Source organism: Leiobunum rupestre, chromosome 2 (assembly GCF_980474605.1).
Source record: "Leiobunum rupestre chromosome 2, qqLeiRupe1.1.hap1, whole genome shotgun sequence".
NCBI lineage: Eukaryota > Metazoa > Arthropoda > Arachnida > Opiliones > Sclerosomatidae > Leiobunum > Leiobunum rupestre.
This window is the reverse complement of record NC_143385.1, coordinates 24,149,086-24,176,259: the sequence shown is the minus strand read 5'-3', so window position 1 is coordinate 24,176,259 and position 27,174 is coordinate 24,149,086. Positions and strand designations below refer to the sequence as shown.

The following is a 27,174-nucleotide window of genomic DNA, read 5'->3' as shown; positions in this document are numbered from 1 at the left end:
TCGGAATCGAGTGCCGCCCGCCGCATAGCTTGATACTCAGAGTCCCCATCAGAACTAGACGCCCCCGGAACCCATGACCGATCGCTAGACGTACGGTGAGCCCTACGTCTCCGTCTCCTTTCCCTATGTGCGTCCCGCTCAGGTACCCGACATTCCCCGCCTCGCAAAAACGGAGGAACCTCAGGATAAACCGGTAAGGAATCCGCCCAACGACTGCCCCAACAGAAACCAAGGACAACCGCCAGAGCCCCAAAAATAGCCACAAGCCAGAAATACATGACCAAAAGAAAAACGTTGAATAATAATAATAAAAAATTCCCCCACCGTAAAAACTTAACAGATTAATCTAACTTTAAACGTAAAACAAAACCCAATAAAACCCTAACACAATTATGGTCAACAAAAATTAAATACAACGGCAAAAAAAACCCGCCTACTTACCACCATACAAACAAAAATATCTCGGCGGTGCCTCCAAGAATGTAAGTGTATGGGGATTGTAGGGTCAAAAACGATATACCTCTTAATTAAGTTCCAAGGAAATAACTCCTTTATTTGGTTATAAATTACACACAAAGTATTAATAACTAAACTTGTTGTTGACCGTTCAGTCTCCAGGTCCAGAGTCAGCCTCCCAGATCCAAAGCGTCTCCTTTTATGGCGCATTCTTCCCGCCAAAACCAGGCGTGTGGCGCCATCTGGGAAAAAGGGTTTTCCATTTAGAGTGCCAAGGTCCACCCCATTACAGTGACATTTCTAGCTGTGCTGCCTTTTTTTGGCCGCAACCGCTTATTTTCTTATTTTCCCTTTATTGGGCCTTTTCACAATTTGTTAATTTTTCTAGGTTGCGTTATAAAAGGCCATCTCTTTTTTTAGTATGGGGCTGGGCGGCGCCGCACGCCCCCAGCACGAGAGGGTAGCGAATGTGCGGCGCCGTTAGACGCCAATACTTATACTATCACGAAAAACTGTTCTTTAACAATTTTTTCAAACAGCCTGGTGTCGGCGAACACACGACACAAATAATAACCAAAATAAAATTTTAAAATACACAAAGAAGTTCAATTAATAAAATTAATTAATAAATAAATAAATAAAATAACCATTTGCGGACAAAATAAGAAATACCCACGCTATATACGTGACAAGGTCTATCACATGACAAAATAATAACAAAAAAACGTGAAAATAACAAAATATGTTAAAAAATTTAAATTAAAATAAAAAATAATCATTTGCGGACCAAATGAAAAATACCCACGCTATCTACGTGACAAGGTCTATTACACGACAAAATAATAACAAAAAACGTGAGAATTACATAAAAGGTTAAATTTTTAAATTGAAATAAAAAATTAAATAATCATTTGTGCCAAAAATAAAAAATACCCACGCTATCTACATGACACTCTATCGTATCCGCCTAAAAAAATTATAAAACAAGATGAGGTTGCTGTAGTAAACTTTTGCCGAAAGCAGTGTACAAAAAATTATCAATATTCTATGTAATTCGAATCAAAGTATACGATACGCAAAAATGACCTTATTATTTTTCCCATATTCCCCTATTTAGTGTCCTACATTTTCCTATAAATCGTGTATTTTATTTCCTGTATTTTCCTATAATTAATCTCTAAAATTCCTATTTTTCCTATGAAATTTTCAAAGCTTTTTCCCTGGTCATCCTGTATTGAACACGAAAACTTCGTACTATTATTTATTTGACTTTTGTGGAAAACAGTTTTAAGAACCTTGCTGCGTGTTAAGTTAAAATAATTTTTTTTGATCATTGAAGATGCAAGTTTGGACAGCTTGGACCTGGAAAAAGTCAGTTTAGTTCACCCCATGGCTTTTGCCTTGGCCTAGAGGAGGAAATTATTGTAGCTGATACAAACAATCATAGAATTCAAGTTTTTGACAAAGTTGGAGAATTTAAATTACAGTTTGGTATCCCCGGAAAGGAAGAAGGACAGCTTTGGTACCCGAGAAAGGTTAGTACATTTTTTCCAGTGCGAAAGCCATTACTCAGTTTTTATGCATTCATTAATTCCATTTAAAATGTCTGTTGTCAAAATTCAATTATGTATGTGTTACTTTATAAGTATCTGTTATGTTATGTCTTAGTTGGTTTATAGATTTGTTGTTGGAGCCACAATGAACACACCACACCACCTTTCAGTTCAACAGTATGAATTTTTACAAGTATAACAACTTTATTAGTTAGTATTATCAAAATTATAGGGTGAGACACCTGGCGACAAACTCTAGAACTAGAAGAGTCAACAAAGATATTCTCACTATTTTTTCACATAGATGTATAAATTGTATGTATTTATGATTTTACCTATATATTAACAAACCCCCCAAAATCATATATTTGCTTAATAACAATATTTTTCCTATAATTAATGCTTTAGTAAATATATTGGCATAGTTAAATTTTTGATTAACATCTTGTATTATCGCCTGAACCTAATGTCGCTCGCCGATAGACTTCTTCGGGCGGACATTGTAGAAACCTTCAAAATTATTTATGGTTATTATGTCGTGTCTGCAGAGAATTTTTCGACCTCAAATGGACAGGGCGTAAAGCTCCCACCATTATTAAAAAAAGGTGCCTCAGTACGGTTCGGCGTACTTTCTTTACCCAATGTGTTATTAACCCTCGGACGTTATAATTAAATCGTTGGTGTTTGCCTTTAAGGCACGTTTAGATAAGTTTCGCGGATGGCGCTAATGTGTGGGTAAATATTGTTTGGGTACTGGTTGTATTTATCTATAGCTATGTATATGTAATCTTTGCTCTTTTATGTATTTTTGCCTATAAACTCTAGTGTTTTATTACTTTCAATTACTTGTCCATTGCTTGTTCATTATCTGTCAGGGCACAATAAGTGTATAGCTTTCTTTACCTGATGAAATAAAATTATTATTATTATATAATAATTTTGAAATTAAGCGTTCTCTAACAAATTTAAATGTTATGTCCGTGTATTTCGTTAACTTTTTCTTTACTTGGTTCTTCAAGTTTAATATCATGGACTGGTTATAAATATGTACTACTGTGCAGCATTAATCTAAGTGAAATAAGTCTGTGCACTCATCTAGTACACGCTGTATCCAGATGACTTCTTTAGTTAGTTCAGTGACTGCGTACAGTTCTGAATCCATAGTTGAAAGGGCTATGAGAGTTTGCTTCGCAGACCTCCAGATAATCTGATATAATCCAATAAAATGTGTCTGGATCTCCTCCCCATGATAGTCTGAGTAGCAATTAACATCCAATCTGTAAGAAGATTCCAACTTGATGCATCTCTTTTGGGTTGCTCGCACGTAGTTAAAAAGATGCTCTAAATGTTGCCAAGCAACCATACTTGGCTTCGTATTATATCGTGATATGGAACAAACTTTGCATGGCTCGTTTGGCTTCTGGAATCGTATCAATAAAAATAAGGTACTCAATTTTTGGATATATCCACTTTGTTCTTTATCCGATTTCTCGTCTCAATTAAATTTGACACCCAAGAACATTCTGAAACGTCCCAAATCTTTGCCAATGGATGTGATTTGTTGAATATCATCTATGTAAATGAGTACAAAGGCATTCCATCTACTTCGATATATGCATTCACAGGAACTTAGTGGAATGAGTTCAATCTGCTTCAGTCTTTTATCTAATTCTTCATACCAGCAACGTCCAGATTGATGGAGAACATAAAGGCTTTTCTTCAGCATCCAGACATTGTGTAGAATATCTTAATTCAATTACAATGACTTAATGCACAAAACAATTTATTTGTTCATATTATAATGTATTTACAGACTTATGTAAATATTGTTAGTGTAAAATGCACTAACACTAAGTTGAAGTTTAACATAAGACACACATAAAAACAGGTTCACCAAAACCATTATGTTGTTTCATTTTCTTTAGCAGACAACGCGATAAAGAATGAGCACAGTACATAAGGATTATATTTCTAACACAATAAACCTTGCGATTAAATGCAATAGAAATAACTCTTTTATTCTCCTTTGATAAGTTTACATGAAGTATAAATAATTAGCTGTCGATCGATCAGTCTCCGAGTACGGAATGAACTTCCCAGGTCCAAGCGCCGCCTTTTATGGCGCATCCTTCCCGCCAAAACCAGTCAGTCGTGTGGCGCCATCTGGGAAAATGGGTTTTCCATTTGTATTGCCAAGGTCCCCCCCATTACACTCTTGTTTAATTCGATGAACCATTGACGTCCACTCTGGGGCAACCCATACAAAGCTTTTAGCAGTCGTAAGCAATGCGTGGCTGTATCTGCGGTTGTGAAGCCAGGTATTTGCTTCATGTATACTTCTTCACCATCCATACCACGTATTGACTCGGGTTGAGGACCTTTGTCCATCAAATACGATGCCAGAGTTGCTGTGATCGATTTTTGGGAAAAATCAAACATCGCCTGATTATACGGCAACGCATTTTCTTCTAGATACTCCGCTAGAGATTTCCATGATCGGAAGACCTCGCCATCCGGAGTGTGATAATACACATCTCCAACTCCTTTCGTAGCTCCAGATTGACGTATTCGTACTTCGCGTTGCCATCCTTGTGGTAATTCTTTTACAGGTGGTTGGGCCAATACCTCCTCTATCGCCACTTCTTGGATGGGTGTGGGAGCACCGGTTGTACTCTCAGTTTCTTCAATAGTATTGACGGGGATGTCCGTGCCCAGATTGTCACCAGGTGTCCGCTCAACCTCTTCGGAGGACCACTGGAAAGTCACGAAATCATCATCTGACAGACCATGATTGATTTGGTTGATTGCAGCTGTCTTCTCATCTATTCTTACGTGTTGGCTCTCGACTACGGTGTTGCTTTCCGGTAACCAGACCCTGTAGCCTCTAGTCTGGACTGCGTAGCCAACAATGACCCCCATTTTGGCTCGTTGTTGTAATTTGTTGCCTCGTTGTTGTTGCGGGATATACACGTAGGCCAGACTCCCAATACGTTTGAAATGAGATGAGATCGGCTTCCGTTCCATCCACACCTCCAAGGCACTATCCCCAAGCTTGGAGTGTTTAGAGTAATTCTTGATACAAGCGGCCGTTCTGACCAGTTCCATCCACAGACTTATCGGAACCCCTGACTCCTCTAAGAGCCTTTGAACCGTATTCAATAGTATCCTGTTTATCCTCTCTGCTACACCATTCATTGCTGGGGAGTAAGTATTTGTTCTCTCATGTCGCAATAATCATCAAAAGCTCGTGAACAGTACTCAAGTCCATTGTCAGTGCGAATGGCCTTGATAATGCGACCGGTCTTTTTCTCTACGTATCGTTTATATTTCTCAAAACAGGATAAGGCATCGCTCTTCTGAGCCATAGGATATACGGTCAGATGTCGGCTCTTGTCGTTGATAAAGGTAATAAAGTAGCGAGCTCCCCCTAGCGAGACAATCTGGATGGGCCCCCAGACATCAGAATGCACCAACTCCAGCAATTCCTTACTCTGGATATTTTGAATAGGGTTGTGGCTCACTTTCGTGCTCTTGGACAGGTTACAGGCTGCACAGCTATCCAAAGAACCATGCAAAGAACTGGGACCTCGTAACATGCCCTTTGACGCCATGTACTTCAGGTTATTTTCGTTGAGGTGACCCAGGCGACGGTGCCATAACTGAAGTAAGCTGAAATCTTTGGCCGTCTCTGCATAGGTCGTCGAATGTTCCCCATTTGCCGTCTCTGGACCGTCAACTAAGACGTGTGCGTCAACTTTATAAAAGTTATCCGTAGTCAGAGTAGCGTCAAATGCAAACGTCCCATCTGGAAAATAGGCTATGCATTTCTGATTTTCTCGGCAACTTCTGTAACCTGCTTGGTCCAGTAAATGCTCTGAGATGAGATTTCGTCCCATACCCGGAGTAAATATCACGTTCTTCACCTATAGTGGCCTGCGTTGCTAATGGTGTAAAAGTGGCGAACCAGTCACGTTGGTTACAAAAATGCTTTTTAGCGCCTGAGTCAAGGATCCATTCTCTAGTGGCTGTCGTAGTGCAGAGCGCTGTCGCAAGAAATGTCCCTCTTGGGCTTGGATCCCCGTTACCATCACGAGGCTTCCCTTTCGGTTGTTTTTGGTTCTTTCGTTGTCGGCATTCTGGGTAACCGATATTCAGCCAAAGGAAATACCAAATCGGCTTTAATCGAAATAAGTCTTTATTTGGGGGCCGCAAGGAAATACAAAGTGAATTCAGTTTATCTTAAACTATCAACGGATGCTTAGTATACATAGTCGAAACAGTGACAAAATTAACAATTAACATTACCAGAGAGGAGAGAGCCATTTTATTGCTGCTGAGACAGGCTTGTTGTAACTAGTGGCAGGGATGACTACCACGGCAAAAAATATCTTATAGAGAAAAAAAAGCAGTGCTGCCATGGAAGTCTGGCGAGCTACTCTGGTGGACTGCCGACTAACCGTCGAGTCAAAACGCTAAAAAACAAATACGCCCCTGCCGCGCGGACTAGAGTTTATATAGGGTAAATAAGGTGGTTCTCGCCTCTGGGGCCATCTCTCTGGAGTGGTGATAAATAAAGTAAATAAATAATAATGTAGGAATAGGAGTGTCAGGCTGTCCTAGTGGCAAAAGCCACTACGCCTAGGGCAAGTTAGGTTTTATACAATAGGGCATCCGTTGCATTCTGATGAACGATGTCCTCTGCGTTTACAGTTGTAGCATTCGCCATTGAAATACGTGGGTTTTTTCCCGGAGGGTTTTATCGTGGCTTGTACTGGAAAAGCGGTGGTTGTGCTGCCTGATGATTCTTTCTGGATTTGTCTTCTATACTCTGCTATTAAAACTTCTTTAATACCTGAACCAAGGAATCATAAATAGTAGGTAAAGTCCCAATCATTTTAAATGCTACGAGATCATCGTCGAGAGCTCTACCTGCTTCTTCGAGCTGCATCTTGAGCGTGCATATACGTCCCAACCACACTGGTATACCCTCTCCATCCCGATAAGTAAGGGCAGAAAATTCAGTCAATAAGGCGCCAACTCGGGCCCGTGAGACTGGTTCAAAGTGTTTCTTCACAGCATCCCATAAGTCATATGAATGTTTTGGCGTACCTGAGAATATACTTCTTAGCTCTTGGCTAATAGTCATCGCAATCACGGAATGGGCCTTGGCATACCGGGTCTTGAACTTCGCTACCTCGGCAGCAGGAGATTCAGGGACTTTCTCGATCCCAGTGATTATATTCCAGTAATCCCTCTCAGTCAGTAGGTACTCAATTTCATATCTCCAATTACGGTAATTCGTCGAGGTAAGTTTGACAATTTGACTCACTGTCATACCACCTCCGCCGTCCACCATCTCTATTCAGCCCCTAACCTGCGGAGTCCGTCTTCTTCGTGAGCCGTATCCAGACTCGTTCCACCTTACGCTTCGTGTCGACTATATGCGCGCCGGTAACCACGCTCTGCTACCAATCTGTTGGGTGTATTTAATCGACGATAAATAAAGGTGGTCAGAAGTCATGAAAAACGTTAGGTTTAATAAAAAAAACAACTGATTTAAATTAACAATATAAACAAGGGCAATGTAAAGCCATTTGTCAGAGACTAGTATAAACAATAAACATTACGCGGCGCGGCAAACATCGTGGTGATGGTAGTAGTCGGGAGAATATAATAACTCCTCTGCAGCGGATTATATACCCGTGATCGGCGACTGTAGTGCCGCTCTGCGGCCGCAACGCGTAACAAAAACGTAAACAATCTATGGTCAGAGGTAAAGGAGCTGCGCGTTAGTATGCCAAAATTAATATAGTAGGTTTTCCAACAATTTTGGCAAAATTGAACTACAACGGCCTCATGTAATTTTGCTTCTTTTTTGGGCGGAGAATGTAGCACTTGACGCGTAAATTATGAAACAATTTTTTTAGGGCCGCAAATGATAATATTTTTAATTAACTTAATTTTAAAAAAGTAGTGATTTTAGGGAATTAGTTTTTGGGCGGAGAATGTAGCACTTGACGCGTAGACTACGAAACTATTTTTTTTGGGCTCCCAAATGATTTTTTTAATTAACTCAATTTAAAAAAGGAGTAATTTTAGGGGATTACTGTTTTTTTGCGGATAATGTAGCGCTTGGCGCGTAGATTACGTAGTTATTTTGTTGGGCCGCAAATGATAATTTTTTCATTAACTTAATTTAAAAAAAAGTCATTTTAGGGGATTAGTAACGTTTTTTTAAAAATAGTTTCGTCGTGTGTCCGTCGACACAACTTTTCAGACACGCCCTAGCCCCATTCCGAGCATTGACGGTGGCCCTTCTGTAATCGTACCTAGTGGCATCGTAATTAGTGAAATCGTATCAACTTAAATAGTAACTCCCCGTATTGGCGCCTGACGCACTTTGAGATACCGCGTATTGGCGCCTGACGGCGCCGCGCACTCACTTCGCTCAAGCGCTTGAGCACGCGGCGCCTCCCCAACCCCATACTAAAAAAAGCGATGGGCCATCTATAACGCGACCTAGAGGACAGTACCAAGCCTAACGCAATAAGTATATACTTTTAATATCAACCTGAAATAAGTTATTGTGGCCCAAAAATACAAAACACCTAGAAAATGAACAAAAACTGTAATTGGTTTTATAAAGTACGGGAATATCACGTGGAAATTATTAGGCCAAAATAAAAAATACCCTCTGCATCTACGTGACAAGGTCTATCAGGCGCAACCAAAATTAATATAAAATTCAATGAGGCCGCTGTAGTTCACTTCACCCTAAGTTTTTAGGTGAGAAGTCGAATTGGCTTATCTTGATTGGTCTGGTTATAAAATTTTTAGGTGATAATTCGAATTGGTCTATGTCAATATCCAAATTGTTGTTAGTATACAGTAATTGGATGTTTCTTTTTGGCCTCTTATTCTATGTCCATCATAGAAATAGTATGCATCCGAACGATTTCCAAAGGATCTAGCGATAATATCGCGTTGCTAAATGGGAGTTCAATTTACTGGTCGATTGTGATAGTAATATCTTCTCCTGTTCCTGTGGTACTTAGCTGAAGAACTTTCACTTGATTCCAAGTGTCAATAGGTTCTGTCATTTTCCCTTGAAATAATTTAACTATCTTCACCCATCGCGTCTTGGATTTTCTTCTGCAACTCGTTGTGGCTTGTAGACTTTCATCTTGTTGACTGTAACTTGGTCACTTTCGATTATCTTGTTGATAGTAGGATTCCATATCGCGTATCCGACAAGAACTCCAACTTCTGCGGTTTCAGAACTTATCATCGCACTATTTGGTATGAATTGGTGAACCATATGCTTCTAATCTTCCTAATATATGATTTATTAGGTGTGACTCCTTTATTCAATTCATAAGTTGTTTTTCGGTGCAAAATTCGATGTGGGAATCAGTTTCGCAAATACACCTAAAGTGTAAAAAAGTTCTATCCAAAAACCTGGAGGTCGATTTACTTGCTTTCTGTAAATAGTTATGTAAAAAACATATTTTGAGCTTGTAAGGCACTAATTTTCATGTAAGCGTAAGCATCACAAAACCAATTAATAAAACATTAAATTTATTATTATCATTGAGATCTTACTCACAGAGTACTTAGGGTGGTCAGAGGCGCTAGTGATCATCAGTCCAGGTCTACTTAAGACCGCCAAAATAAAACGGCACCAATCGTCTAACCGTTGCCAAAATTTCGCCCTACTGACTGGAAGCAGTGCTATATATAGATATCGAGGCGCTTGGCGTGCCACCAACTCCCCGTGGGGCAATTGTTATGACGTCAGTGTAATGGTCACATGGCAACCCGGTGATCTCTAAAGACGCAATATGCTGTTCACTTTCTCTCTGCCTTTCCAGCTAACCACTTCAGTTATGTAAATAATATAAAATAGAATAGCTTGCTAATAAACTGTTTTATTGTTAACTATGAAGTATTCATTCACTCTTTAAGTGATCAAACTTTCCCCTCCTTCACTTTCTTATAACCCGAATCGCTTGAAGTGCCAATGGGATAAAACGTTCTGTCACTCTGTTTTGATGGGGTGGATACGTATTGGTTCGCAGATGTTTAATACCTTATTCTGCCACGTATCCAGACTACTTTATGAGCAAAATTTCAGTCCATTAATTATTTTATCGCTTTTATTTTCATCCCATTTTCTCTCACTCTCCATTCACGAGGTGTAATCTTTTATTTCTTAGAGTCGGTCTTCGTTTTTTTGTCTCATTATAATCATTACAGTACAGATTTTTCCTATTTAATTTGGGCATTCCCGTCACAGCTCCTGATTTAGACATAACTACAATAGTCTGGACGTTGAAATGGCAAAATCTCCTATGCCAAAGTTCAATGTTACTGTTTACTTCTCAGCCTAGCATGTAATTCGTGGTGTGGTAAGAGCTTTATCCATTGAGATGCCATCAGGCATTTCTTCTAATGAATTATAAAGGCCATTCTTACCTTTTAATTTTGTGACCTGGGCATTGTTTTTGTTGAAAAAATCCATTATTCTATTTCTGCCCCTCCAAGAATATCCACTGGAATCGACTTGAAAACCAGTAATTAAATTCCAATACTCGGCAATTTGATGTATTGTTCAAGACCGTTAATGACAAGTAGGAATATTACAGTTCCTATTCCTACAATCTGGAAATGTCCTTGATAGGAATTCATCACAACTGTTTCAGTTGACGAAGTTCTTGAAACAATTGTCTATGCACTATTCCAAGTCCATTAGTTCCAGGGAATTTCAGTTGTACCCAACGGTGATCCAGAGACTGTCATGACATCATATGCGGGTTAAACCTATATAATATTTTGTCGGGAACCCTGGTATTAACCCATGGTTTTAGCCTTCTGTACATTGAATTCCTTTTGTCTTTTCATAAATGTGTACGAGTAAAGCCTGAGCTGATAACATCATACGCATGTCACATTCTCACTCTTCATAATTGAGATTGTCCAAAAATAATTTTTATAGTTTACATAATTAGGTGAAGTAATACTCTCAATTTTGTGATATAATGCATGCAGTTTACACATGTGGCTGTATAATGCATGCAGTTTACACATGTGGCTGATGGAAAATTTGGATTCCATGCTGAGCCTTTGAATATGTTTCATTTTTATGGCTACATGGGTACTTTTCTTATAGATATATTATAAATTTCTGATTTTTTTTCTATTTATTGTCATTAATTTTTTTCATTAGTTAATTAACTAATGAAAAAATTATAGTTCTTTATTTTTTCCTTACAGTTGCTTGAAATGATGCCATGTCCCGTATCGTAACTTTTAACCTCCTGATTATACTGAGTTATTTATTTGAAAATACCATTATGTAACTTGTATTCTTACTTCTTTTAACAACAAATATAACAGAGGACGCTTGTGTCCACCCATAGATAAGATACAAGCGGTATATACTGGACCCTCTACATTATCAATCACTTCACGCCTAAGCTTAATTGACTTAGGTCACTCTATTAATTTCTGTTGTTTTACGGTTTTAATATAGATGTAGCTGGTCAATGAATGTTACAAGTAAAGTTTAGTTTTGATATGAATATGTCCGCATTATTCTATCACTGCAATCAACGCTATGCCATTGATCCAGATATCCCGTACCCATGAGCGTTTCAACCTAATTTTTCAGTCTAATGAAAATTATTTTTATACATGCTAAATATGCAGTATTATTAAGTATGTAACCTTCATTCTTATTAATTTTTTAGGTGGCAGTTATTAGGAAGACTGGAAAATTTGTGATATGCGACCGTGGCAATGAAAGATCAAGGATGCAAATATTTACGAAGACTGGACACTTTATTAAGAAAATTGCAATTCGTTATATTGACATAGTTGCTGGTTTGGCAATCACTAGTGATGGTCACATAGTAGCTGTCGATTCTGTCAGCCCTACAGTTTTTGTTATTGCTGAAACTGGCGATCTCTTACATTGGTTTGACTGCAGTGAATATATGCGAGAACCTTCTGATATAGCTATCAGTAACAAAGAGTATTATATTTGCGATTTCAAGGTATGTTGCATTCATCTCGATTATTTATCGAATCAATTAGACATTTACATTTAACAATTAGGTAATGGCATTGGAGGCATTTTTAAGTAACCCTTCTTTTTTCCTTCGGAAATTTGACAATTCAGAAAGTTTCCCCAAAGAGTACAAAATAACGTCAATAAAGTTTCTTAAGTTTTGTCTACATAATACTTAACTTATGCATAATAATATGCAACCCAATTTAGTTTAAATACCATTTGGGAAATGAGTAGCTATATACCTTGTCATGAAAAGATTTGTTAAGTTAGCAATAACATGAATTTTTACACTAGATAAGTGTTTGCAACTTAACCTCATTAAAAATGAACATTTTCTATTATCTTAAAACTAAAGCAGAAAATCACCTCGTCATGTACCACCTTTCACCCAATTATCTTACGTTACGCTAGGTAGCCTAAAATACCTTTATAATGTATGTGCCCAAGAAAGGCTTAATAGTCTAGCTATGTACACAGTTTTTTCTGAAGACATGACTTAAATTTTGTTATAAATGATTTTACGTAAAATTCGATAAATGACTTGGGCCTTAGGTGGTGGTTTGGGTATTAGACTAGCTGATTATTATGATTAAAATATTGTGGCAACCCTGTCTTGAACTCCCTGAGCTCTTGGCTGCTTTCCCAATAAGCCTAGACAAAATTACATTTATAACTATTATTTTTGATGTTTTTTAACTAACGTAACTTTTCTTCAGTTCCTTTAAAATATTGTTCAATTTTGGAACAAAGCTCTATGTAAAAGTTTCAATTGACTTTTCAGATATAAAATAATTCTTGAATCCTAACCTTTATGATGCAAAGTAATGTCTTTATTATCATTTAGCCTAATGTTTTAAAAAGTTGAATACCATACAGCTTTTCATTTCTATGTATTTTATGTATACTATCCACTCCCAGTAATTTCCATGTCTTTATTCATAATAAGCTCAATTTTAGAGAAAAATCAAATTATATAGAGCAGTCCTTAATCATTTGTTTAATTAACAAACTTTTCTCGGGGTACCAATAATAAATTTTATTTTATTTTATTAACCTCCATGTAGTAGCAGAACTTGGCAAAATTGAACTACAGCGGCCTCATGTAATTTTGGTGGAGAATGTAGCACCTGACGCGTAGATTACGAAACTTTTTTGGGCCGCAAATGATTATTTTTTAAATTAACTTAATTTTAAAAAAGTTGTAATTTTAGGGGATTACTGTTTTTTTGGGTTTTTTTGTGGAGAATGTAGCGCTTGACGCGTAGATTATGAAGTGATTTTTTTGGGCCGCAAATGATAATTTTTTAATTAACTTAATTTTAAATAGTCATTTTAGGGGATTAGTAACGTTTTTCTAAAAAATAGTTCCGTCGTGTATCCGTCAACACCATTTTTTTGACGCGCCCCAGCCCCATTCGTATTGGTGCCTGACGCACTTTGATATTCCCCGTATTGGCGATTGACAGCGTCGCGCACTCATTTATAATGCTTATTAATTGAAGTCAGCAATAAAACACAAAGGCATTAATAAAACTATAAACTATTTATTATTATTAATTAAAAGATCAAGGAAAGGTTAAACACCTTATTAACATCATGGCTATTAGCGGAGTGAGAGTTGGAGAGTTAAAAATAAACCGGGCAGTGTTGCCTAGCGGTTTAGTTAAAAACAATTCAGTTCAGTTCAGTTAATATCAAGAGGAACTAGTTAATTTATGATAAAGCAAACATGAACTACTAACACTCCCCCTCTTTATCATAATATATTAATGGGCAATCAAATACACACATGAAAAAAACTAATTATCAATATTTAGCTTTTGGCAACAATTATCAAACAGTGTTTTACTCAAAAATTTTGTAAAGATATCTGCTACATTAGTTTTAGAAGGAGTGAATTAAGTTTAAACCAATAGTTATTCAACTCATCGCGTAAAAAATGATACCTAATGTCAATATGCTTTGATCTCTGGTTTTCAATTGTATCATTCGCAAAGGATATAGCAGATTGATTATCACAATAAATTAAAGGGGTCAGTAAGTTAATGTCAAAGTTTTTAAATTCGTGAATTATTGGAGTTAACCATAATAATTCCTTCACTGCTTCGGAAAGTCCCACGTATTTGGGCTCCATTGTTGAAAGAGACACATACTTTTGTTTTAAGGACCTCCAGGTCACTGCTGAATTTCCTACAAAGGTGACGTAACCGCATGTGGACTTTCTGTTGTCGCGGTTAGCTGCCCAATCACTGTCACAAAACATGGTTAAGTCTACTCCCGGGCCGGATGGACGATATACTAGACCTTGATTTGAGGTATACAATACATAAATTGCCAAGTGGCATAAATAATACCAATGTTTTAAACCGGGATTACTGTTATACTGAGAAAGTGCCACCACTGAGAACAGAATGTCCGACCTCGTACGCTTTGGTATAAAAAGTAGAATTCCAACTAAGGACTTGTATGGGTATTTGCAGTACCAAGCCTTACGCATCAAGTATATACTTTTAATATCAACCAGAAAAAAGCGTTTGTGGCCCAAAAATACAAAACAAATAGAAAATGAACAAAACCTGTAATTGATTTTATAAAGTACGGGAATATCTCATTGAAATTGTTAGGACACCGAAACTGTGGTGTCGGCGAACACACGACGGAAATAAGTACAACAAAACACTTGAAAATGCCCAAAAATGAGAATTTTTTCAAATTACATTAAAAAATTAAATAATCATTTGCGGCCAAAATAAAAAATACCCTCGGCATCTACGTGACAAGGTCTATCAAGCGCAACCAAAATTAATGTAAAATTCAATGAGGCTGCTTTTATAAAATTTTACTTTAAGTTATATCAACCATGGAATGAAATTTTAATATTTAGCAAAATTGCACTAAGCGGCCTCATGTAATTTCGGTTTTTTTTGGGTGGAGAATGTAGCACTTGACGCGTAGATTACGAAACTATTTTTTTGGGCCGCAAATGATAATTAAATTAATTAACTTAATTTTAAAAAGTTAGTAATTTTAGGGAATTACCGTGTTTTTGTATTTTTTGTGGTGGAGAATGTAGCACTTGACGCGTAGATTACGAAACAATTTTTTTGGGCCGCAAATGATAATTAAATTAATTAACTTAATTTTAAAAATTTAGTAATTTTAGGGAATTACCGTGTTTTTGTATTTTTTGTGGCGGAGAATGTAGCACTTGACACGTAGATTACGAAACTTGTTTTTTGGGTCGCAAATGATAATTAAATTAACTTAATTTTAAAAATGTAGTAATTTTAGGGAATTAGTGTTTTTGTATTTTTTGTGGCGGAGAATGTAGCACTTGACGCGTACATTACGAAACTATTTTTTTTGCGGCCGCAAATGATAACTTTTTAATCAACTTAACTTTTAAAAAAGGCGTCATTTTAGGAGTTTAGTAACGTTTTTCTAATAAAAAACACTCCCCGTATTGGCGCCGCGCACTCCATTCGCTCTAGCGCTGGGGGCGCATAGCGCCTTACCAACCCCATACTAAAAAATGATAATTAAATTAACTTAATTTTAAAAATTTAGTAATTTTAGGGAATTACCGTGTTTTTGTATTTTTTGTGGCGGAGAATGTAGCACTTGACACGTACATTACGAAACTATTTTTTTTTGGGCCGCAAATGATAATTTAATTAATTAACTTAATTTTAGGGAATTACCGTGTTTTTGTATTTTTTTGTGGCGGAGAATGTAGCACTTGACGCGTAGATTACTTAACCAATTTTTTTGCGGCCGCAAATGATAACTTTTTAATCAACTTAACTATTAAAAAAGGCGTCATTTTAGGAGTTTGGTAACGTTTTTCTAATAAAAAACCCTCCCCGTATTGGCGCCTGACGGCGCCGTGCACTCACTTCGCTCTAGCACTGGGGGCGCACAGCGCCTCCCCAACCCCATACTAAAAAAAGCGATGGGCCATCTATAACGCGACCTAGAGGGCAGTACCAAGCCTTACGCATCAAGTATATACTTTTAATCTCAACCAGAAAAAAGTGGCCCAAAAATAGCAAACACCTAGAAAATGAACAAAACTGTAATAGATTTGATAAAGTACGGGAATATCACTTTGTGGCCCAAAAATACAAAACACCGAGAAAATGAACAAAAACTGTAATTGATTTGATAAAAAAAGGGAATATCACGCTGACACACGACGGAAATAAGTACAACGAAACACGTGAAAATGCCCAAAAATTAGAAATTTAAAATTACATTAAAAAAATAAATAATCATTTGCGTCCAAAATAAAAATTACCCTTGCATCTATGTGACAAGGTCTATAAGGGGCAACCAAAATTAATATAAAATTCAATGAAAATGAGAATTTTTTAAAATTAAAAAAATTCAATTAAACAATTAAATACTCATTTGCGGCCAAAATAAAAGATACCCTTGGCATCTACGTGACAAGGTCTATCAGGCTCCACCAAAATTAATATAAAATTCGATGAGGCCGCTGTAGTACACTTCACCCTAATATTTATAATAGCACAACTCGTTATTACAAAAAATTTGAATTTAATTTTGAACAATTTTTTTTTTCAAGGGACATTGCGTGATTGTCTTTAACGAGGAAGGTCATTTCCTTAGAAGAATTGGATGTGAAAATATCACTAATTTTCCAAATGGAATAGATATTAGTGATGCTGGAGATGTGTTAGTTGGTGATAGTCATGGAAATCGTTTCCATGTGGTTGTTTTTTCACGGGAAGGCTCTATTTTATCAGAATTTGAATGCCCATACGTGAAAGTAAGTCGTTGCTGTGGTCTGAAAATTACATCTGAAGGCTATATCGTAACTTTGGCTAAAAACAACCATCATGTCCTAATCCTAAACACGTTATACATAATGTAGCAAGTTGCTACAATTGTTTTTATCAAATTTTGAAGTAAAAAAACGACGAAAAAACTTACTGCAGTTGTTTCGGAAGGGGCAAGAATCGTCAAGCACATCCTACTTTAGGAAATGCGCAATTTCCTGACCCTGAAACCCGTTGTCGAGTTTATTTTCCCCTACCAAAAAGGTTTTTATTTTTAAAATGTTTATATTACATATGAGGGGGAAAACTAAACTAATTTACAGTTTTTGTTTTTTTTTATTATTTTGAGGTCTGAAAAAGGTTTCAGGCAATTATTTTTTTAATTCAATAAAGTGTCTTAAAATACAAGTTTGTTTTGCTAGATGTTGACGAAGAGATTAAATATTAGCCACTTTATATGAGTTTTAAAAGTCTAATTCAGACTCCACTAGAACTTAGTGTAAATGTATTTAATTACACTCAAATTACTCATAGTACAATTATAATAAATATAAGGCTGTTGCCGTTTTAAAATTAAAACTTCGTGGCTCCTGGGTTTTTATTTTCAAAGTTTGATGCTTTTTAAAATTTGCCCCATATGTAAATATTTTGGTTAAATAAGATTGACAAAACGCAATAATCATAAGTATTTAATTTACATATTAAAAAGGTTAATGTTAAATTTCATACGAACCTTCTCTACAACTAATCTTGACTTTTAAGCTTAGACGGAAGGAAAAGGATTTTATTGAATTTAACATGTAGTGGTTTCTTTGGATGAGAAAATCTTGTCCTGACTTGGCAAAAAAAATGGTGGCAAAGAAAAGAAATGTATCATGCTTTGAAAGTTTAAGAAAAAAATCCTTCCATTTTCTTATTATATAGCCAAAGACTTTAAAAATATCTCCTAAAAATAAAATTTTCATTTTTAGAAAAAAGTTTTTCATATTTTAGGCCTGTTTGTATTTTTCCGCGTTTAAAAATTCACTGACAAACATTATATAGAAAACGCTGTGATATATAAGACTTTTATTATTGTTACCGTTTTTGCTCATAAACATTTTTTATCGTTTAAAAAATCTTTGAAGCATATTTTGACCAAAAAACTTAAAATATATATTATCCCCTTTTGAAAATGAAAAAAAAAAAAAAACGAAAGATAAGCTTTTATTTAACTAAAAGCTGATTTTTCGTAGCTAAAAAAATCTCTAGTAACCTGTCTGTTCCTAAATATTAGCAAGATGAAAATTCAATCACCCAATTGTATTTTTGTTTTACGAAAATTCCAAAAAAAAGGGAAGAAATTTTGTTTTGGTGTTTCTTAGTACAAATTAACATTAGTTAAAAAAAGAATGTAGAAATTGGGAATTAATTATATATACAATAATACTACTTAGATATTAAATAAATCCCTTAAAATATGTTGTACTAATGTGATTAAAAAGGGTGTACTTAATAGGCTCAGTTCTGAAGACAATAGATTTTTATTTTCATTATCGTAGTAGGTTAAAAGATTTAACCCATCTCCCATATTTCCACACTACTTCAAATTTGGAGATCCATTTTGAACTCCAAAAAAATATATATTTCGTCTGTTGTTAAAGATAACTATATACTAGATCTATCTGGACAAATATTTATAGCCATGATGTTTTTATCACAGGATTATATTTTAAAATCCTGTTTATATGGTTACTAAATGTCTAGATATTTCGGACAAAATTTTTGCGCCAACACTTTATTTCCACCCCTCTTTAATTGTCATTTAATTTTTACACATGTATTTTGAACCAAGTTTTTTCTCTTTATTCTTATAAGCGTAATTTAGTTAACCTGATATTTCAGCACTTTTCTTAAACAATATATACATTTGGCTTAATGTTATTTTTCTTTATTTTTCTTATCAGTTTATATAGTAATAAAAAATTTAAGTTTACCAAATATAGCATTTTTTGCAAAAAATTTACACGTGAACGTCATTTTTATGATTTAAAATTCTAACCTAGTCTTTGTATTTTTTACATTGTTTTCTGGATTTACTTGATATATCCAAAACTAATTTTTTTGGGTAGTTTAGTTCTAAAGATATAGAATGAGGAAAATTACATTTTATTCATATTGAGTTTAGTTACATATGTGCCATTTTTGTCAAGAATATTACTTTTTAATTAAAAAAGCAGCTAGTCAAGAAGCTTGCCTTTAAATAAAAAAAATTGTTAAAACGTAAATATCTGGTTTATTTTATCGGAGTTGAAGGTTTATTTAGAGAAAACATCTCCAAATTGAGAAAATGTAAATAGAAAAGGATTCATTTTACAGTTATTTTTACGATAACTCTGTCCTAGAGAAATTTCAATGCATATATTACATGCAGTTCATAAATAGTGAACATTTTGAGTCATGTTTATAAAGAAATTGACTCTTGGGTAGTCATTTTAGTCTTCCATAACGCACATTTTAAAAAATATGTGAAACAAATATGGCGAGGTAAGTGTACTGTAGCGCTAACTGGCCATTTCCCCATAAACTTCTCATTTTGCTACCAGCACTATTATACCTAACAAATGTATTTCTTTATTTCAATCAAATCGAACGATTGTGAAATTTTTAAACAAATTTACAATAAAACGCTTATTGGCCTTAAGAGGCTCTCTTTTATTGAATTTAAGCAATTTGTTGGTATAAGTATAGTAACGTATATTCAAGAAATATATTTTATAAAAGATGTAAAAGATTTTGTCAGTGATTACGTGCACATCGTTTTGATTGTGTATGTAAACGTAATATACACAAATATTAGCCATCTCTTAAATATGTACACCCACTTACCTCCCACATGGTTTTATTAAGGAAAAACTTTTCTCTCAATGTTAACGAAGGTACAGTGTTTAAAGACATTGCGATGTTTCAATGGTCATGATACGAAGATTTTTCTCTAGTCCTTCACTAGAGATTTAATTTCCATTTTCTTCAAGCAAGCTTATTTGAAACTCGTAAGACTTCCATGTTTTCAATGGCCAGATATCATTTATAAAAATTCGGGTGTATTAAAAATTGCGCTGCTGTTGCCCTCTTTAGGCCTATTAGTAACTACGAATATTATAAATTGCTTAAGAAAGCTATTTTTTGAAATTTTTCTGGGGGTTTCGGAAATTAATTTTTTAGTCTGTACATTATTATAGCACTCATGGTGTGGGTTACGTGTAAAATTTTGTCTACTATTGAAATGAACCTTCTTAGATTTGGCTCAAAAGTTGGCTGACAATGTTTTTGAGCTAGCTGTATACCTACTGTTGATATCGAGTAAAGTAGTCGTACAAAAATTTGTTAGATACAAAATCTATTTGATAAAAAGGCTTCATTTAATTTCATTTAAGCAGTTAAATTTCAATTTAAAAATAATATAGGGTAACTGAAGTGAATTAGAAATAATTTCACACGATATTAAGTACAGTATTTTCTAACACGCAATATTTCTAATTTTGAGAATAACCAAGGTTCTTTTTTCTGTTAACAGTATTAATTATTTTCTTCACCCAAGTATCATCAATTTAACATTTCAAATTATTTACCATCTAGCTTAGGAATTTGCGCATTATTTTCAAAAGAAAGTAGCAAACATTTTTATTTTTTGCTCCTGGGGTAACTCATTCAATTGGTAATATATTTAAAGATGAAGCTTAACATTCCACTTATTTTTTACAATTTCTTAGCTTTAGTTAGAAAACCCCATCTAGTCAGAAAAACTGAATTAATGATACTTGATTAACTCCTTCACCCTTTAACTATGGTTTTGTTTCGATAATGTTTGCATGCTGTGCAAGAGTTTATGTAAGACGCAAATTTTAGGGTAGGGTCAAAAACTGAGGTTTTCTGGCCTATTCGTGGCTACCAGTGAAATATGTTTAGTCCAAATTTTAACCTTCTAACAAAACTATGCAGAACCCTTTTGTAACCAAATAGAGTAGAAGTAATTATATTCAGCGAGTAATAATATTGGAAAGTTTTATTTTTCTTTACGTTCGTACTATAAATCTTACAGAATAGTATTATTGTTAGTGAAAGTAGCTTAAGTGTCTAAAAGCCCCCTTTTCCCAATGTTTGATATTCTTGGCTTTTGAAAACTTAATTATCATAGCTCGAATAAAACCCATCTACGGATAGTTAAACCTTCCACCTTCAGTGCATTAAAATATATATATATATATTAAAGAAAACCTAACTCCACCTGAGTCTTTTTCCATAGGAAATCTTTGCTCACATTATAATGTTAGTAGTGAAAACTTATATAGAAACGAAAATTTACGAAAAATTTGGGGTTAAAAACAAAAATCTTGTAGTTCATATAATATACTGTTACGTTACAATTGCCTTAACATATCACAAGATATATTTACATAGTAAAGCTTCATTAACTTTTCTGTTCTTTAAGATATACAATTTTTGTTTTTTGAACTATGCAATTTTTTTTATTATAAACATTGTAAGAGATGTTGACTCGTAATGGAGACAGAATATCTAATGGCTTAAATTTAAGAACTAAGCTGCAGATTCAAGTGTTCAAAATGTTCACAAGCTAGTGAATAACCCGTTGGAAATCTTAATTCACAATATTTTAATACCTCGCTATCTTTTCATATCAACCCTTTTCCATGAACAAGATCATGGGTTTTCTTTCAATATCAATGTTTTGTTTATAAATAGAGATTATTTTTCTTCGATATTTGCAATGTAGCGAGTTATACATTAGCTTGTGACCTGCATTTTATTGGTTATATTGAACTTAGCTGCCACAAAAGTGGTCAGTGAAAAACTGTTTCATGATATTTATGGGGAAAAAATGTAAAATTAATTGTAACACCAAGTTTTTATTTAGTTTTCTTTCGCAACTTTGTGAAACCATTATTGTTCAAAATATGAAAAATAAAAATTGTATTTACACCATTTTAGCACTGCATATTTTACGGTGCTGTTTTACTGTAAAAATAAAAAATATTAAAAACAAACGAGTGAATATGACACAAATATTTAATGAAAAAATGTTGAATCTTAAAACGTCACATTTTGAAGATTTTTTGTGTGCCTAGAGAATTGTCTGTTATTAAAGGATGGTGTTTAAATTTGCTGTCAGTTACAACGGTACTACAAAAGTCAAAATGGGTGTATTTTTAATAATCCAAAGGTTTAAAAAAAAACTGGTTGGTTGAATTTAAGACTCTGTTAAGATGATAAGTAAAAGATGTTTATTTTGAGAAACATTTCTCAAAATTTCAGTGAATACCAAATAAATAAACCTTGGGATTGTTATGGAGAGTGGTTTTAAAACCTTAGGATGATTAACATAACGTTTTGAATAATTATTAAAACGCATTTACTTGTACTATTTTTGGAAGGCATTCAATGGGCAGATTTGTAAAAATATTGTTCAATGTTTATTCCATTAAAGCCAGTTGTATTCGTTGTTTAAAATGTTTTTTATTTCAAGAAATTACAAAAGATAAGTCATATTTCTTACTACAGCACTGAGGATATTGCAGGGATTAAACTTCCTAATCTCTAGGCAACACCATAATTTCACGGTAATTAAAAATTAATCACTATCTTATCTTTGATAAAAAGATTTTATTACTGTTATTTATTCTTTTTAAAAGAATGACTAACTGCTGGTGGAATTACTGAAAGCTGAATGGTTGTTCAAATTTCGATTTCACCATTTAAAATAACGGGATTTTTTAACAATAGGTACTTTTGTTTTTTTTTGTTTTGCTATTTGTCAAGGATTACAGTAATGCAAAAAAGTTTTAACCGCAAGTTATTATTTAAAAAGATATGATCAATGTAAAATTGCTACTTGCTAGCAATTTTTACAACGGAAAATACGACATATTTCGAGATTTCTGTATGTGTTGGATGAGGTAGGACTGTTGACGAGGACGATTCTTTAAATTACTAGATTTTAATACTTTTTGGATAAAGTAGGACGGATGACGAAAAAGAAAAAGGCTGAAATACAAAACTACTAACATTTAAGGGTTGGGAATTTTTCCGGTATTTCAACGCATTTTAGCCTTTTTTTAACCATACTATGTCATATTATATGTCGTCTGTATGATGTTGACTTAAAAAATGTCAAATGTATTCTAAGTATTGGCGCCTGACGGCGCCGCGCACTCACTTCGCTCGAGCGCTGGGGGCGCGCGGTGCCTCCCCAACCCCATACTAAAAAAAGCTATCGGCCATCTATAACGCAACTTAGAGGACAGCACCAAGCCTGACGCATCAAGTATCGTCAACCCGATATTAATCCAACCTAATAGTATAAATAACCTAACCCATTATCCCCGCCAAAACCCCTAAAATGCATTGAAATACGGCGAAAATACCTGAAATAAAAAAGAAAGAAAGTATGTTTTGCATTTCCACATTTTCTTTTTCGTAATCAGCGCCACGTTATCCACAACGCACTAAAATCTAGGAATTTAAAGAATCGTCCTAGGGAAAATTCACTGCAAAAGGCCAATGTTTAAAAATGCATATCTTTGTTAATATTCATTTTCGCCAAAATAAAATGAAAATTAAAGTAATCCCCATCTTGCCCTCTATCCAAAAAAATATATAAAAAATCGGGTGGGGGGCAGCTATTCTACACCCTTTCTAAATAATAAATTGCGGTTAAAACTTTTCGCATTACTGTAATCCTTGACAAATAATAAACAAAAAACAATAACAAAACCAAATAAGCCGTAAACACATTTTCGGTTTGCACACGTTTTAAAAATTTAGTAATATCTTGTCGTTAAATCTAATTCGTCATCAGTCCTACCTCATCCAACAAGTACAAAAATCTCGAAATATGTCGTATTTTCCTAGGTAAAAATTGCTGGCAAGTCACAATTTTAAATTTATCATAACTTTCTAAATAATAAATTGCGGTTAAAACTTTTTGCATTATTGTAATCCTTGACAAATAATACACCTAAAAAAATAAACAAAACCCAAAAAAAACAAAAGTACCTATTGTTAAAAATAGCCAAAATGACAATAAATTAAGCAAATTACATATTTGCTAATTTTGCAAGTTATTAAATTTGAAATTATTACCAAGAATGTATTTATTTATACTCGGGGAGAATGAATATGTCGAGATTATTTTTAGCGTTTCTCCAATTCGACCCGTTGGGGCCCTGGTATGCTTTTTCGACAAAATACGGTTTGAGAACCGCCGCTATGACAAAGCGCCGTTTGAACAATTTGTTGTTTTGGGAAACGCTGTTATGACAAAGCGCCGTTTGAACAATTTGTTGTTTTGGGAAACGCTGTATAAAGAAACGCTGTTATGACAAAGCGCCGTTTGAACAATTTGTTGTTTTGGGAAACGCTGTATAAAGAAACGCTGTTATGACAAAGCGCCGTTTGAACAATTTGTTGTTTTGGGAAACGCTGTATAAAGAAACGCTGTTATGACAAAGCGCCGTTTGAACAATTTGTTGTTTTGGGAAACGCTGTATAAAGAAACGCTGTTATGACAAAGCGATATTTTGACAAAACGCTGATTTGGAAAATGCTGATTAAACAAATGCTGTTTAGGAAAGCGCTGTAGTCCCTACAAATCCTCACAACAGGGGGATGCATAGGGGTAACATAAAATCCAGACTTGCAGTGTGCTTCAAAACCAGTTTTTTTGTGACCCCTATGCCTTCCCCTGTTGTGAGTGAGGGATCCCTTTAAGCATATTTATGAAAGAGCACTTTACTTTTGAAAAATATGCACACAAACAAGGGTTCAGTTGTCTGACAAACAACACCGACACGATGTAACTAGGAACAGAGAAGTTTTGAAAACTCACGTTGAAGTGGTTCTTCTTTGCGCCCAACCAGATATAGCACTTCGAAGTCGCAGAAATGACGGTGACAATGAAAACAACAGAGGTAACTTTATTGAAATTCTTGATTTGCTAAAGAGAAAGTGCCCGGAATTTAAAACAAATACACACACAGCTCTCGAGGGGCTAACCACTCTCTGAAAATCTGTACACCGATTACATAAATGTGAAAATGAGTACAGCCTTTGGTAGTGCTAAATCTGTACTCACTTACGTACTCATTTTAGTGCAGTCAAAGCTACAGGCTTGTACACCGATTACGGGGAGTGATCAGCCCCTCGACAGCTCTATACAGAGCGAACTAATTGGCGTCATTGGAAAACTAATTCAGAAAATGATAGTAAATGAGATAAGCAGCTCTGGCGGATATTATAGTGTTATAGCGGACGAGTCAAAAGATAACGGTGGAACAGAACAATTAAGTGTTTGCGTGCGATATCCTTTCCAAGGAAAGGTAAAAGCACGCTTTTTAGGATTTTTGGATTTACACGTTTTCAACGCCGAAGCTATTACGTCAGAAATAATTAAAATTTTATCAGAAAGTGGGTTAAGTATTACTAATTGTATAGCACAGAGCTACGACGGTGCCAGTGTGATGTCGGGAATTGCTAATGGGATGAATATTCGTATGGTGGTTTTTGTCCAAACGTGCATTGCTATGCCCATCGCCATCTGCCATCGCCTTAATTTAGTTCTCATAGATTGCTGCTCAAATATACAGCAGGTGAGAGAATTGCTCGGTTTACTTCAAGCAATTTATAATTTGCCAAGCAATTCTGTACTACGAAATGAGTATTTCCAAGAATCCCAAAAAGAACTTGGGTACAAAGATATACTTAAAATTCCGCAAAGTTGCCAGACTCGATGGTCCAGCAAGAAAAAAGGGTTACACTATTTTAGAAACAGAATTGACGCGGTGTTATTAGGTTTAGAAAATATTGTAGAAAACGGAAAACCTGAAAAATCCGCTGAGTGTAGAGGCTATATTAGTCAGCTAAAAAGTTTCGACAATTTGTTATTGCTACCTGCTAATAATTTTAGACGAAGTTCTTGAGAGAACTAACGTTTTATCTCAGTTCCTTCAAAATCCTAACTTAGCTGTAGATATGTGCGAAGCCACTGTCACTGGTATAATTGACATGAGAAATGATGAACAATTTGTAGAAATTTTTAAAGAACTTCAAATTTGGCTGGAAAAATATCGCTTATAGTACCAGATCCGCACAGTATGCCAACGCGTCCTCTAAAGAGAAAGAGAGCTAGTAGTAAGACACTACAAGATAGTATAGTGTACATCACTTTAGGTAGAAGGTCAGAAGATGCTTCAACAATAACGGAAAAATGTAAAATAATTTTTTACGAAGTTTTGGATAAATTTCACTCTGAGCTGAGAAGAAGGTTGACAAATAACGCAAGTTTATATAAGTTACTATCGGCATCTGACCCTCAAAATGCAAATTTTTTAAACGTTGAAGATGTAATTTCATTTGGCAAGGTTTTCCAAAGAATTGAATTTGATATGACTTCTTTAAAATCGCAACTTATTTTGGCTAAAACTCTTGTTAAGAAACATGCATTTTCTTCTCTTGAGGATTGCTACAAATATTTGCTTGAAACATAAGAGCAATTTCTATGTCTTCTGAGATACTTCGATACGTGCTATGGTAGTGGGTCATTCCATACGATGTCGACCAATCATGTCACCATGGGTCAATCGATTTTTTTAAATTTTAAACACCGATAGATTTGTCTAAAAAACCGTGATATCCAAGGTTTTAGCTGAACATATTAAGAAGTTTTAAAATAAACACAGTTTAACCGAAACCCCACATTTTTTGGTATATCGTACCTTGATTTCAGTACCCCTTCGCTTTAAGTTTAATAACTTTTTGGAAATATGTTTTATTTTAACAAAATAAAACAATCTTACACATTTCGGCCAGGCCAATTCAATGGTGGAGTTTATATGGTCCTAACTGGAATTGATACCAGGTTATTGTATGTCAAAGTGTACATTTTTATTTTTGGGGGGTCTCATTCGAGGGGTTAAAGGGTCATGTGGGCGATTGAAAAAGCTAAATATAAATACACTATTAGATAGCTCTAACAAAGAGCTTTAAAATAAGCTCTTAAAAAAGGGGTATTTTCCTTGTTTTTATTTGATAAATCAAAAACAATTTTCTTGAAATTCAACACTTTTGAAATTTTATATTTTTGATATCGTACAAAAAATGGTTTAAATCTTTTAGAAATTATTGCTACGTATTTAACGATGTGTGATAAATAATGCTCGAATATTTTCTGAATTATAATCTTTAAGAATAAAGGATCTAACTCTGGAAGCAGTCGCTGTAGGCGTTGATATCAGTC

At 34.9% G+C, this 27,174-nt stretch overlaps 1 protein-coding gene across 3 annotated transcripts in view; it reads left to right on the top strand.

Annotated features, from left to right (window-relative positions):
- The window catches only part of mei-P26 (E3 ubiquitin-protein ligase meiotic P26), a 66,746-nt gene extending 49,455 nt beyond the window's left edge, over positions 1-17,291 (top strand). For 2 of the 3 annotated variants that reach the window (XM_090165488.1, XM_090165490.1), the window contains exons 12-14: positions 1,796-1,991; positions 11,759-12,064; positions 16,670-17,291. In XM_090165488.1, the coding sequence (XP_090021614.1) occupies positions 1,796-1,991; positions 11,759-12,064; positions 16,670-16,978 (811 nt within the window). In that variant the 3' untranslated portion in view covers positions 16,979-17,291. The remainder of the gene's footprint in view (positions 1-1,795; positions 1,992-11,758; positions 12,065-16,669) is intronic. The other variant, XR_016478475.1, reaches the window with a different exon arrangement.
- The last annotated feature ends 9,883 nt before the right edge of the window (positions 17,292-27,174 follow it).